A 14802-nucleotide genomic window follows, 5' to 3' on the forward strand; every position below is an offset into this window, starting at 1 on the left:
TAATTTTACTACGATATTTTACTTACCTATTATTCACTCTGGCTAAGGTAAATCGATTGCTACTCTCTCTGGCTGCAGTTCAAATCTAAAATATTAAATAACTGTCGCCTTTCGGAACGCAATGCAAGTTCAGCCTGAATATTTAATTAGGGGAAAATATAAGTTATAATTTATTTATACATTTTGTTACAATACGTGATGAGGAAAAAATTTCTTTAATCCTATACTAATATCAATATTAATTAATCGTATCATAATATATTTATCTATATTATGATACGATATCATATTATGTCGATGATAAACTGTAGCAAAATAAAATGTGTAGATAATAATATAAAACATTTTAATGTATTAAGTACCAATATTATAATATTATGTTATTTTCGTAATTTAGCACTGTAATCATTGTTTTTGACATCTATTTAAGTAATCCTTGGAAGTAATGAAATAAAATATATATTTTTAGAGAGTTAAGGTAATTTATTTATAAATGAGGCAGGTCGTAGGTCGTAGGTATTCGGTGACAGGAAATAAATTGAATGAGAAAATAGATTACATTTTGTCTGGTAAGACATTTCGGCAGGACAATAAGGAACTAAGGTTTCACTACGCTGTGTTTAAAGTAAAAGACAATTAAACGAGGTATGCCAAAAGTTACTGATTATCTCGTTAGCCGTTTGTAAATAGAGTATAGAATAGAGAGTCATTAGAGGGGGAGGGCAAGTAGAGAGTTAGTTAATGTAATTTGATTGGAAATAATGAATGGCCTATTCGAGTGTACGAAATATCGTTTATAGCGTTTTTTGGAAGATTCAAATCCAAAAGATACAATATAGAAACAAATACATCTATTTTATTACAGATAGCATTGCAATGCCTCGAAAGAAACACCGACAAAATTAATGCAATATCTTTACTTGATCACCAATAGTATCAACGTTTTTAATCTTAATAAGTTATTATTAATTGCAATCGATTTCTCAAAACTATATGCCTGACACACAATTTTATTCTTAAATACTAATGAAACCGATTTTTATATACTAGCTACTATGTTTATTCTACACGCAATTCGATGTTGATATGCCGGAGTGAACAACGTAACCGATTTGTTATCGACCGCTTGGACAACAGTTAGTCTGACATTAATTCCACAGGAGTGATTTGTTGTCGACCATTGTCTATTATAATTTATAATAGCAATACGCATATATTATATATTTTTAATAATCATACTTTTTTTTTACAATATTTAGTATAATATGTTTAAATGGATGTTTCTAGAAACGAGAATATCATCATAATATCATTTATTTTAAATGATTTATTCACATGTGACTAACATTTATAAGTTAAAAATCATTATTAATTTGATATTGGATACTGTGGTTTTATCTTTTTCGATTAAAGTAGATATTAATATCAAATATAAATAGTATACGCATTATAAAGGTTTAGAGCAGGGGTCGGCAAGTAATTTCTATTGGAATCCTAAAGATTAAAATAATAAATCAATGAGGTTCAGTGAAAAAAATCTTTTTTAAATCTTTATACATAATGAAGTAAGTACAATGTGTTGACAGGGTCTAGAGGTTTGCCTTCCGCGGTCCGGATTCGGACCGCGGTCCGTCAGTTGCCGACCCCTGGTTTAGACATTATAAATTAATTTTGATAATATTATAGTTAAATAATAATAATAAACTGAATGTGTTAAACTTTTTGTTATAAATTACAACACACAGTTAGGTACTTTAAATTTTGATTAAACTGTGTAGCTAACGGTTTAAAAAATATTTTACATAATGTACAAAAAATATACATGTTATTTAATAAGAAGGTATTATATAAACTATACTTAAGTTGGTGTGGTTTTATGTATATAAAATGATTAAAATATTTAATCCAAAAAATATTTTTTAACCTCTACCTAATACAATGGAATTTTTATTTGTAGAAAACTCACCGAGTGGGACAATATTAATTCAGTTTTTACCAAAATGATTTTTTTTTTTGTTGAAAGTTTTAACCTTGACTTAGTGTTATAGACTTAAATCTAAAATAATTATTAGTGAAAATATTACGTAGCTATAAAATAGTTCTTATTAAGCTTTATGTTTATTACTGATAATATTAACAATTTTAATTATTTTCATCCATTTCGTCAAGTTTTTTATAAGCAATACGTTTGTTAAATAATGATATAACACTTGTGGACTTATAATCAGGAATAGATGTATCAGTATTGATCTAGAAATATAAATAAAAAATGATTAGTGCATAATATTTGATTACTATCAAAGATATTTACTTGTACCTTCTCCGTTTTGTTGTTTGAAACTTTACTTAAAAATACTAACAGACAGCAATAAGATATGTTTATGATTCCTACAGTTCTCATTAAACACGGAAATCCAAGAGTTTTCACGACTTGACCACCGAAAATAGGACCTTAAATCATAAATTACAGTACTCGCTCAAGCAAATATGTTTAAGACAGGTACCCGTTTAATTGTAGGTAAGCACATATTAAATGATAATCTTTTAATTGATACTATCATAATAACATTAATATCACATTTTTTCAATATGAATATAGAAGCCTACGTAATACTGCTTAAATAAATTCGGCATTATATATATGTTTTTTTGAAAAATGAAAAATATTATGATAATCAATATTGTATAATTGCGTAAATTGTATAACTTACCGAAAGAATATGCTAGACTAACGGCCGTTTGTTGGAGTGCGTATACCGATCCATAATGCACGTTTGGATGTCTGGTGTCAACTAGATTCGCTAGCAGAGGTACCAAAGCCGAATCTACTATTCCTATACCCAGACCCAAACCAAAATGTGGGCAAACAAGTCCTATTGTTGTTGTAGCAGCCGGAATCTTTTAAAACATGATGTTACGAGATGATAAATATATAATATATAATATCACAGTAAGTTATTAGTGGGAATAACACTGTTTGCTAATTATAAATTATCAAATTTATGACGGTTAACTCACCATAATTGCGGACAAACCAACTAGCAGAGTTGCTAGTACAGCCATTCTCCATTGTCCCATTGTGTATGATAAAGTGCCAAAGAAATTCGTGCCAATTAAATAGCCAAGACTATCCGGAATGAAAACTGTTCCCAGCTGCCATTTCTGAAATAATGACAACTTAATAACAGTATCTTGAGTTTTCAAAGTTCATATTACTTCTGGGTTTATAATTTGTATGAGCCAAATTGGTAAAAATGGTTCCAAAATGGCCATGGCAGATGACGTTAGACAAATAGAAAAAGTGATTAACAGGATATATCCATCTTTTAAAAGATCTTTCCAGTTGCCATTATTAAAGTGAGACTATTGACAACAGAAATATTCAAATAAAAAAACCATATTTACGCGGTATGTTCTTATAAAGAATAATAAATGCCGTTATAAAAAATTAGACATATTTTAAATTAAGTTTTGAATAAAAATATAACACAATAATGCAATTATCTGAACCTAAAATCAATTAATGAATAAAACGGTATATTTATTTATAAACACAATAACTAAATAATAATAACAACAATAAACAATGCATTATCGTTATTATAAACAATGACATTAAACACCTACTTGATGTTCATCATTATATGTTTGTTTTAATTGCAATATCTCATTGAATGAATTTACCTAATGTATAAGACAAAAGAAAAGTTAGATACATTGTTGAAATAAAAATAATTAATTAACAAAATCATACTTATATTAAATTATACATATATTTAGTGTTTAGACCACAATAGATTAACAAAGTTCTCAAATAAGATACTGAGAGAAATAGTAGTAGGTTACGCAGGTAGGAAATAAAGCTGAAAATTAATATATAAGACTATAGAATTGTAGTTATCAAGATAGTGATTAACTAAACTCTGAAACGAAGAAGATTGATCATTTGTTATATCTATATAAGGAATGAAGTAGAAGGCGAGGAAGGAGAAGAAGCTCAAGAATTTGACGAGGAATATAAAATGTTATTTTCAGAGGACACAAAGCTTGGGAACTGCAGTTTAGGGGTTAAACTAGATGATAAATGAGGGAACAAGTAGTTGAGATAATGAGAATGAATGAAAGCTGAATGTTTCTATAGGTAGGCGAGAGAAATACAATATAATGTATTTAACTGTTTAGAAAAAAAAACTTTCATTTAAAAATATATTAAGTGTTAGATAGATAGAAAATGTCATAATAGGATAACCAAATTGCGTGTTTTAACGACATAATGAGTAAATGAAAACGTAATCATTATTATTTATTAATAATACAAAAATGTGGTACCTATTTGAAACTTGAAAGCTGAAATTAACTTTTGTGTAAAATACCGTTTTAATTTAAATAGGCCATCTATACGATATGAATAATATTTGTTTAAATAACAAAATAGTTTTATTGTAATTGTATTCTATTTTTATGTTTGTATCATATTATATTATCATATTTATTAAACATGGTATATATTGAATATTTTTGAAACTAAACATATAGGTATCTAATTTTTATTTTTATACATATTCATAAAAAATAAAATGCATGATTAAGTATTATATATTTATATTAGATATTATTATATATTATTTGAAATATTTACCTTTTGCACGAGATTAAAATTAAAAATATAAAGCTGTAAACCTGAAAAATAAAATATTTGTAAAATGGTCTCTTCTAATTGTACGTGTGTGTAGTATTTATAATTTATTATATTTTAATTGAGTTAAAAAAAAATCAACCTATCTGAGTTGTAACTGTTGTAAGACTTGTATATTATAATATTTTTTTCGAAAAAAGAAATAATCGCTTTATAATCTTAAATCAATTTATTCTAGTAGGTTCACTTTAGTTTTTCACTTTTAAACTGGTTAAATATTTTAAATATTACAGATTTTAGACGATAGTTATTTGAAATTGAATTATTTACATAAACTTACTTAAGTAGATGTACTATTAAATATCGTACATAATATATTATTATAGTAAAATTATATGTAGCATTCGTAAAATTAATTGCAACAATTACTTATAAGCATAAGTATATAAAATAATTTTAGATTTTGACCACCGATGCACGTATCATAATATATTAACTATTATATGAATATGGTTTTTTTATTTAGATTTTAGGTTTGTCACCACGTTATGGAGTAGTAAAAATGCTTCAAAATCGTGGTACTTTTTTAAAAAAAATAATTGAAAGATTAAAAAATGCTTTTTTAGATATGATATACTTTTTTAAATATTTTAACTGCATTTAAGCTAAAAAAAATGTTTTTTTTTTCGATTTAACATCTATATTAATAGAAAATATTTTTTTTAAGTTTAAAGTCTTAAAGCTGGACAATTAAACTAAAGATTTTTCATATACTGTTCTTACGATTATTAAAAAAATCAATTTGGTTATATATGAGTGTTATTTGTGTTCACATTTTGATGAATGTTTTCAAAATCACGAAAATACCATCTAAATTATTTTTCAGTTAAATTCATATATTTTTTTGAATTCTAACAACTATGACTTAAAATGTTATTTAAGATTCATCATAAGTTTTTTTCACTAGTATTTAAAAAGATATTTAGCTTAATACACCAAGAATCATACATTTTTATTTATTTTCAAATATTTTAATTATTTTATTAATATTAATCTTTAAAATCAAATTTAAAATATTATTCAAATTATCATTTTATACACAGAATGATGTTTTAAAAATTTGTAATTTTGTACCTATACATATTGATGTAAATTTATCTAATTTGTCAAAAAGTTATAAAAATGAATATGAGATTCATTACAAAAGTTGTACTTAAAGTCACAATATTTTTTTTTATAAACGTTTTAAGTTTAAATTATAATAAAATTTGATATTTTAACGAAATTAATAATTTTTTCATCTTAATTTCTGCCACTAATTGATTTTTTAAAACGAAAAATGTACTAAATTTTAAATTAATTTTGTATATATAACGAGTTATTGTTAGACAATTTTAGAAACATCTTATTGACAATTTTTGAAATTGTGATAAAGTTATAATTATTATAAAATTCGTTGTTTTTCAGAAATATTAAAATAAATAACATATTATATTATACATAGGAATTTTAATTGCTATTATTATTTTTTTCACAAGTATATTAATATTTCTAAACTTTCAAGTAAAACTTACCTAAATTGAACGTTATTGCGCATATTATTACATTGAATGGTGTCGACTTGTCAACAAAATAATAAAGTATGCCACCAAATGGATAACCAACTAAAACACCTAAGGCTATGCTTCCCATGACTAAACCCATTACTTTACTGCGTCTTAAATCTGACATATGTTTTTGATCAGCAATTAAACACATACCTGAAATATAGTTATATAAATATCCATTATATTTATGTTTACTTAGTAAAAAGGTATACCAGAAACACTGATTAGTGCTGAAGCAGTGCCTTGAAGACTTCTAGCAACTAGTAATGAAATGAAAGTCTCTCCATACGCAAACACTATATTTTGAAAACAAATAGATAAATAATAATATAACTGATCAGTAACTTGATCATAAATGTGTATAATCATAAAAAGAACAAATTTGATATATTAGTATTAAGAATAAACTATATATTTTGTTTTCTTTAAAATAAGATTTCATTTAAAATAAATTGTTTTTAATTCTACCATTTAAAAATATAGTTTTATATATAAACAATAAAGATATGATTTATATTGGTTTTAATTTATAATGTATCATAATATTATAATGCATTTTAATTACAATTTTTTTTTTCTTCATAAAATCGATTCCTCAATTGATTACCTACCTTGTATAAATTAATTTTTGTAAGTATTTAAAATGTAATTTGATTAAAAAGTTAACTATTTATTAATCATGACGAATCAAACAATTATTCTATTATTATTATTATCATTTATTATATTCTCAATTAAATAAAATCAATATTTTGTTATTTTCTGAAGAATTTTAAATTAATAAATTAATTTATTTGAAAATTTAAAATGTTCATGCAGTTTATTGATAATTTAATTTTGATTATAATAGAATAGATGAAATATATTTTTTGTAAAATTAAAATTTATTTATAACCAATAACCATTGTTATTTAATTGTCATATTATTGTGACATCGTAATAAATTATATATTATATAATATGCAATAGCTATAAATGTATTTGTCTTGTTTTAATTATCTTTCAGACATTATGTTGATTTTAAATTATTAAGTCTATATACTATACATATATTATAAATTTGATTAATTTAAATTTTAAAGTTTATTACTTACAAACTGATATTATAATCAAAAGAATTGATCCAATGAATATCGGTAAACAGTATCCGACATATGATGTTAAAATTCCTACTAAAGGATTCATAAACAACTGAACAATAGCTTTTGAAGATAACAAGACGCCTATTGTTTCATTTTCATTTTCCAATGTTTGCAATTTCATTTTGATCAATGAACTAAATATATTTCAAACATTTATGGAGTAAACAATTATTAAATAAGACTTAAACCATATTACCTAGGAAGAAGCGGTTGGTCTATTCTAGTTACATTAGTTACAAGATGCGTTGTATTGGGGATCCATTGTATGTATAGATGTTCAGGAATAATTGGCACTGTAATAAATATTACTTGGATTTAATATGTATAGATTATAGTTATATTAAAATTTTTTTCAAAACCTATATTATAAAATATAATTATATACGAATAGAATTAATAGTGGTGAATATGGGTAAAAATATTTCAACCTTGAATGTTTGTAAACTATTTTCAACAAATTTAGAAAATTGTGAGTTTTTTTATAAATGTATGGTCCATTACAATTATTAATTTTGGTATAAACTAAAATAACATATAAAAAGTTATTTTTGTTAAATACATTTTTTTAATAAAAATGCTTAAAACTTGTTTGAAGATTAATATATACTAAATATCAGTAGTACCTATAGATTAAGTATGTTTATGTTATATATCAACTATGGAGTATAATCTATGTTTTGAAAATAAATTGTTATATCTAATTTAGTTGTGTTCAAACACTTAAGACTGTGTGGTAGAGACTTCTGTTAAATAATACCATAATTATTTAATTTACTTTTATATGTATTTAATTATGGAATTTGAAAACTTATTTTGAAATTACCTAAGTGTTAAAAAGTATTAGCTCATTTAGCTTTAATTGTTATTCCACATTAAAAGCTAAGCTGGTTAAAAATTAAAATTAAATAAATAATTTTTTGATTTATTGTTGTATTACTTTTAATCTTTATCTATGTTTAATATGATTTTTTTTTACTATGAATACTTCCTTAGTTCGAATTACAACATAATATTTTCTTTTACGCTGCTGATATTCAAAACGCACGCATATGCCTAATATATTATAAACATTGTATTTGTAGTATTTTTCATCTATAAATAGTGTTTATTAATATCTAAATAAGAACATAATTTATATTATCTCACCAACTACAGTCAATAGTACATTGTCCAAAAACATTGATAAGTAGACAACAGAGATCACACCCAAATCGCTCTCCATATTTTGTGATAAAATTGACCTGTAGATGATAAATGTTATTATAATAGGTACCTATAGTGTAGATAATGACTTAAAGAATTTAAATTACATAGAAATTTAACACGAAAAAATGTAGTCCAACGCAAAAATAAGTAAAATAGATACTAATATTTTGAATAAGTTAATATATGCAACTGAATTTTGTAAAAAAAAAAACACAACTAAGATATTCTTATATTGGAGCCAAGTGTTGCACGTAGATCGAACATCATGTAAATGTACTTTGTTATGGCTAAGTGTGCTTATTCTGGGGTTACTTGTTTTCAGAGTTGCTGGAAAAAATGATTTCCTGTCCACTGGACAACGCGTTGTCGTGGTAACATTCAATTTTATCATCGCACATGCTATTTAACGTTTCATTTTTTTTATCTTTTGTCAACACCAATGGGTTTTGAATTTAGTACCTAAAAAGGGTAGGTACTTGTATGAAAGTAAAACAATCATATTAAAGTGATATGATATATACGTATCAGTATATATACTTACTGGTTACTGATCTTTGTACTTAATTTTTTTTTTATTATCTCAATGTACAACAGTTCAAAAATTTATAGAATCAATAGTTTTGTTTACGTATTATTATTATTGTCATTGTTTTCAGTAATATAGGTTATTACAATTGAACCATTGTCATTTGTACATTGTTACTATTTATTATTTATGTCTTAGAAAGTGAAAAAAATTAATACTTTAAACATTTGCTTGTAGCTATATTTTTTGGCTTCGTGATATTTTTGTAGTTAAATTAATTTATAAATAAACTAAAGTATTTTAAAATGTCAAGAAGCAATGAATGTTATGATTATTTGTTTAAATATATTGTGGTGGGAGACGTAGGTAAGTACTAAATTATTATATAAATGTCAATACTTAGGTACTTTATACTATAAGCTCTTAATATACTTTAATTTTAAATTGTTACTAAGTGGTGTCAATAGACACCTTCATCAACCGTGTAAAACAAGTTATATTACCTATTTAAATTTTAATTATACCTACTACCTATACGTTAATTATTATTTTTATACTATTTTATTATTTTAAAACAAAAATAAGCACAGCAAAATAAAGTATACAATTTTAAATTTATAATTTTTATTAAAGAAAACAGTTGTATTTATGTGGAGCTTATTTTATATAAATAAACAATTGTATAATGTATTTCAGGTGTGGGGAAGACGTGTATTACTAGACGATTCTTGTATCACGAGTTTGATTCTAAAGAGCTGACTACTATAGGTATACATTTTTATAATAAATATTTTATTGTAATTATTTTACGTTTTACAATATCGAGGTAAATCGTATATGTTATATTGTTGTAATAAAGTTTCATTCCTTTTTTTATTGTACATTATTAAGTTCATGTATATAAAATAATCTTAAACAGTACCTCATTTTATGCGTATACTATAGAGTATAGAATAATAATTATAACAATTTAAAACAAACTAATAAAAAAAAATCAACACAGTTGCTTTATTGTATAGCATATTGCTTATTACATTAGAATAAAAAAATTGCACTCATGTTATTTTGAGATTTTTAGGTTTTTAAATGAAAAACTTGTGAGGAACCGTGTATTAAATTTTCAACTACAAAATAATTTGCAAATATTTAAGATTTTTAACTTTAGATGCTTTTTTTAAAGTATTTTTGAATTTTGTTAAATGTGGTAAGAATATTACTTACGAAGATTATTGTATTACATTTTAAAAGCCTATTTAATTACAAACATTTTTATCATACGTAAATAAAAAGTAAAACTAAAAAAAATATTTTAAATTGAATTATAAACAATTTTAATTTGGTTAAAATTATTGTTTTTTACTTTTTTTTTCCAATATTATTTTGAAAAATATTTATAATTTTTTCTTTCAACTCTCTGAAAGTTCCAACTTAATCCAATTTTCTACCAGAAAACACTCTCGAAGTTCAAGATTGAAGCATTTTTTTACTATAATACGTATAAATAGAACAAAAAAAATCATTGTAATACCAATATAGTCGTCGCTCCGCCCAGAAATGAAAAGACGAAAATACAAGGTAATTTTTTTTTATTGATCTGCATCAGCATTATTCTTGTGATCCGGTTCACATTATTTATGACATATTTTCAGTGTTATAAAAACATCATAAGATCGTATAGGTATATTACTATAATGTCAAATATAATACATTTTGAATTATTTTGTAATTATAAAGAGTTGTTTTTAAATTATTTCTTCAGGAATAGATTATGGACATAAGACGCTGTCACTGTATAACAGGAAAATCAAAATAGCTGTTTGGGATACTGCTGGACAAGAAGCATTTAAGTCCATAGCTAGATCATATTATTCGGGCGCTGCAGCTTGTGTACTAGTTTACAATATAACTAAACGCTATTCGTTTCAGCACGTTAGCGAATGGTTAAGAGAAGCTCGACTTAATTCTGGTTCTAGAATGATGTTTGCGTTAGTGGGCAACAAAATGTAAACAACAAAATTAATTTAATTACTAAACAACTTTAATTAATTTAAGTGAGTTATTTTATATTATTCGTTTGACACAAGACTATCATGGCTCATGACTCAAGGGCAAGATTATATAAGTGATCATTTTGTCTTCTTTGTTTTCTATAGAAATTACAATTAGATAAAAAGAAAATACATTCTAACAAATTATCGTGTTTAATAATTTGAATTTATTATTAATTAATATTTTATTATCACGTTGTATACTATATGCAATGTATACATGTGTATACATGTGTATGTATAATGTATATAAACAATAAAATGGAAAAATATATTCATTATACTTGTGCTTTGGAGCAAAATAACTGATATTATGTTCAGTGTTATAAATTTTATTTTTGGATTAAGTTAGCTTTGGTTTAGAAATGCGATAGTATGCATATCAATACGTATTATATATTTTTATGTTATAGTTATTAATTAATATTCTACAAGTGTTGTAAAATGCTTCGTATGTTTTTATTAATATATCAATAATAATATTAACAATAGATTGTACAGTGATATGCGATCTAGGACAAATGGACGTAGCCGTTTGGACGTCAAATATATATATATATATATAATTCAGTAAATAAAATTAATAAGTCATTTATATTTATCAACACAAGTTAAAAATGAATATAAAATATTTAAATATACATATTTTTATTATATAAAATATATCTAAAACAAATATTTTATTATAATAGGTATGTCGAAAATTAAGATACAATATCAAAAAAAGTTTTTTATATTAATTACATTTATTTTAGTAAGTACGTAAAAATGTATATAAAATATAAAAAAAAAAATATGAACAGTTATTTATATTAATTATATTACTTATTTTATGTAATAATATTAAAAAAATGATCAACAATTTATTTTAATGCAGAGAAATATTTTGAGCGATTCCGCGTAAAAATGTTATTTTAGTTCTAATGTCATACCCTTGAATAATTTTTAGGTTAGATTAATTTAATTTTGATGATGATCTATAATAATATTACTTATTTTCTTTATATATTTTTTTTACGTCCAATTGTCCTCACGTCCAAATAGCCACGTCTAAACGACTACGTCCATTTTCTCTATTCGAGTGATATGGTTTGGGTAAGCCACATGGTATTATATTATTATATTTGATACTTTTAAAGTTATATAAACCTTTACTTGAAAAAAATATATTGGGCTGAATTAATTTAAAATCAAATTTGTTTAAATTGTTTTAGTTACCTCAACTTTTATTTTCTGATCTTTCTTAACACTTATGAAATCTACTCAGAAAAATGAAAACATGTTATAAAACATAGTTATATTTGGAAGAATGTTAAAAATAGCAATTTGATTTCCAATTGATATATATCTATGTATAATATATATATTATATTAGACTACTATGTAGCAGTTACATTAAACTTACATTAAAAAAAAATAATAATAGAAATAAAAATAAATAAAAATAAATATAAGACAACGTAATACCAATAAAATCCATGCTTTGCTCTTGGTTTATTAGTTATTATTTATCACAATTATAAGTAATAACATAATTATTTTATTTTTCTGAAGATAAATATTAAATCTTCACGAATGAAATGAATGCATTGATACAAAAACTTAACAATAACTGCAAATACTATATTTATTTTTTTCAACTTCATAATTAATATAATTTGTTGTTATTTTACAGAGACTTAGAATATGACAGAGAAGTAGAACGAATTGAAGGTGAACACTTTTCTTATAAAAATAGCTTATTATTTTTTGAAACTTCTGCCAAAACAGCAAGTAACGTATCAGACGTTTTTGAGGAGTTAGCAAAAAGTTTATACAAAAAAGTTTTGAGTGGTGAAATTGATGTCAATAGACCGGTAAGATTAATTTGAAATTGCTTTTTATGGTTTATTAAAAATTTAGCTCGAAAATTGCTAATAAATATTATTTATCATATTGTTGTATGTACAAATGTTACGAGTATATGTATTATTTTGCTGCTTAAGTTTAAAAAAAAGATAAAGTTGTCCCGCAGGACGAATGGGTAAAGATTTAAGGGCTTAGAAAATAGATAAATAGTATGTAACTATGGCTAATAATTATCGATGTCGTAAAAATAAATTATATGGTTTCATTAGGTATTAGTAATTTACAACCTTCTAACTTTAAGGCTTCTATGAGATAGGAATGATAAAAACGTGTTTTTCCTACCTACTTAATATGTTTTATACTATTCTTTAAAATACCTAATATCATTTAAGTAATATAAACTTAACCATAAGTTTTATTGCATCAATAAAGATATAATAATTATAAAACACTTTATTTCGAAGTAGTGGAGGTGGGCAGAGAATGGTGTTATTTTTTGATGCTAAGTGTATATTTGCTTTATAATTTACTTTCAACATGTGCTTTAATTTGAATTCAAACACAATTTCGAGCAAGTAATATATTTTAAAAAGTTGTATTTAATACCCTGATAGATTAGAGATTCAATACAAATTGGTCAACTGGGTAATTTTTCGAATTTTCTTGTAGTTTCTATGGACACTGAGAAAAACAACTAATGCAAAATATAAGGTGACAAAAATCAATTTTAAAAACATGTCATTGATTATTTTTGGGTAAACTGAATTCCTTTTTCTAGTTAATTATTAGTTTTCAATTATGTTGAAATTACAAATAATAATAGGTATATCTATATTTCTATACTGCGAGACGTTTTAAATAATTTTTAATTGGACAAGTGTTTTATGCAGATAATAAGTATTAATATTCAAATATTTTGAGTAAAAAAATCACTAATCAGTAACTAGTATTTTAAGGTCAAATATTTCAATGAATATATAATGAAATTAAAAACATATTTTTTTCAATGATTACAGATATCAGGGGTTAAACTTGGTCGCAAACTTAGCAAATCAGAAATAGTGAAAAATCATGCAAGTGATTGTTGTACGTTTACCTAAAAAATAGTATCTACGCAGTATACTAAAACTAGGTAGTGTTTGTCAAATTATATTTTAACATTTGTAACATAATATTATTGATTTTTAATTTTCAATTACTACCCTAATACTTCAACAAACAATATTAATTATTACTTTTTTGTTTCTCATTACCTATTATATCTATAGTTATTTTTATTTACACTTTCATAGCTGTTATTAAATATAGATATTAAATATCACATCAGAAAATAAAAATTGACAATTTATTAACAATATTTCAACTTCAACTACTCTACTAATGGAGAGATATTTTTTTGTTTACCAAACTCGGAAACTCAATTTATATTATGGCTATTGGTTGTAAATCTTTTAATACCGAAAAATAAGTTGTCTTATCATAATTTATTATAATTAAAATAAATAAATTAAATGCTTATATTTTAAATTTGTAATTTTATTTAAAATATATAAAATAACATTACAAAACATTTCGTTATTTATATGTGTTTTATTTATATTTATACTACTTTTTAATTGTATGATTATTAAAGATTTTTTTGATTTGAATATTTGAAGAATAATATGTTTAAATAAGCTTAAAATGTATTAATTATATTTTTTGTAATATGAAAATTTATGATTAGTATGGAGGTATTTTTAATATTTGTTTTATGGTATAAATGTTAATCCATGAAATGTGACTTAAA

The 14802-nt window shown here is 23.7% G+C and overlaps 2 protein-coding genes across 2 annotated transcripts; one reads left to right on the top strand and one right to left on the bottom strand.

Annotated features, from left to right (window-relative positions):
- Positions 1-2142: 2142 nt before the first annotated feature.
- Positions 2143-8739, bottom strand: LOC113549179 (synaptic vesicular amine transporter-like). Its single transcript, XM_026950361.1, has 13 exons — positions 8696-8739; positions 8532-8626; positions 7582-7678; positions 7338-7519; positions 6456-6539; positions 6211-6396; positions 4640-4680; positions 3628-3684; positions 3217-3363; positions 3019-3162; positions 2712-2898; positions 2318-2451; positions 2143-2250 (listed from the first exon to the last, which is right to left on the bottom strand). Coding segments are annotated over exons 1-13 (1464 nt in total). The 5' UTR covers positions 8698-8739.
- A 2127-nt stretch (positions 8740-10866) lies between these two features.
- On the top strand, positions 10867-14127 carry LOC113559448 (ras-related protein Rab-2A-like; the record flags this gene model as incomplete). The annotated part of the gene is made up of 3 exons (XM_026965323.1): positions 10867-11120; positions 12841-13021; positions 14030-14127. Coding segments are annotated over 3 exons (519 nt in total), but the record flags the coding sequence as incomplete, so codon positions are not given.
- Between the last annotated feature and the right edge of the window lie 675 nt (positions 14128-14802).

The sequence above is a fragment of the Rhopalosiphum maidis genome, chromosome 1, assembly GCF_003676215.2.
Source record: "Rhopalosiphum maidis isolate BTI-1 chromosome 1, ASM367621v3, whole genome shotgun sequence".
Taxonomy (NCBI): Eukaryota; Metazoa; Arthropoda; class Insecta; order Hemiptera; family Aphididae; genus Rhopalosiphum; species Rhopalosiphum maidis.

Bases quoted from the DNA above. Each gene is read 5' to 3' on its own strand.
- LOC113549179 (XM_026950361.1), bottom strand. The intron at 3,364-3,627 runs GTAGGTGTTTAA...TGTTGTCAATAG, and splicing joins CATATAATGATGAACATCAA to TCTCACTTTAATAATGGCAA. The intron at 2,452-2,711 runs GTAAGTTATACA...TTATGATTTAAG, and splicing joins TAGTCTAGCATATTCTTTCG to GTCCTATTTTCGGTGGTCAA.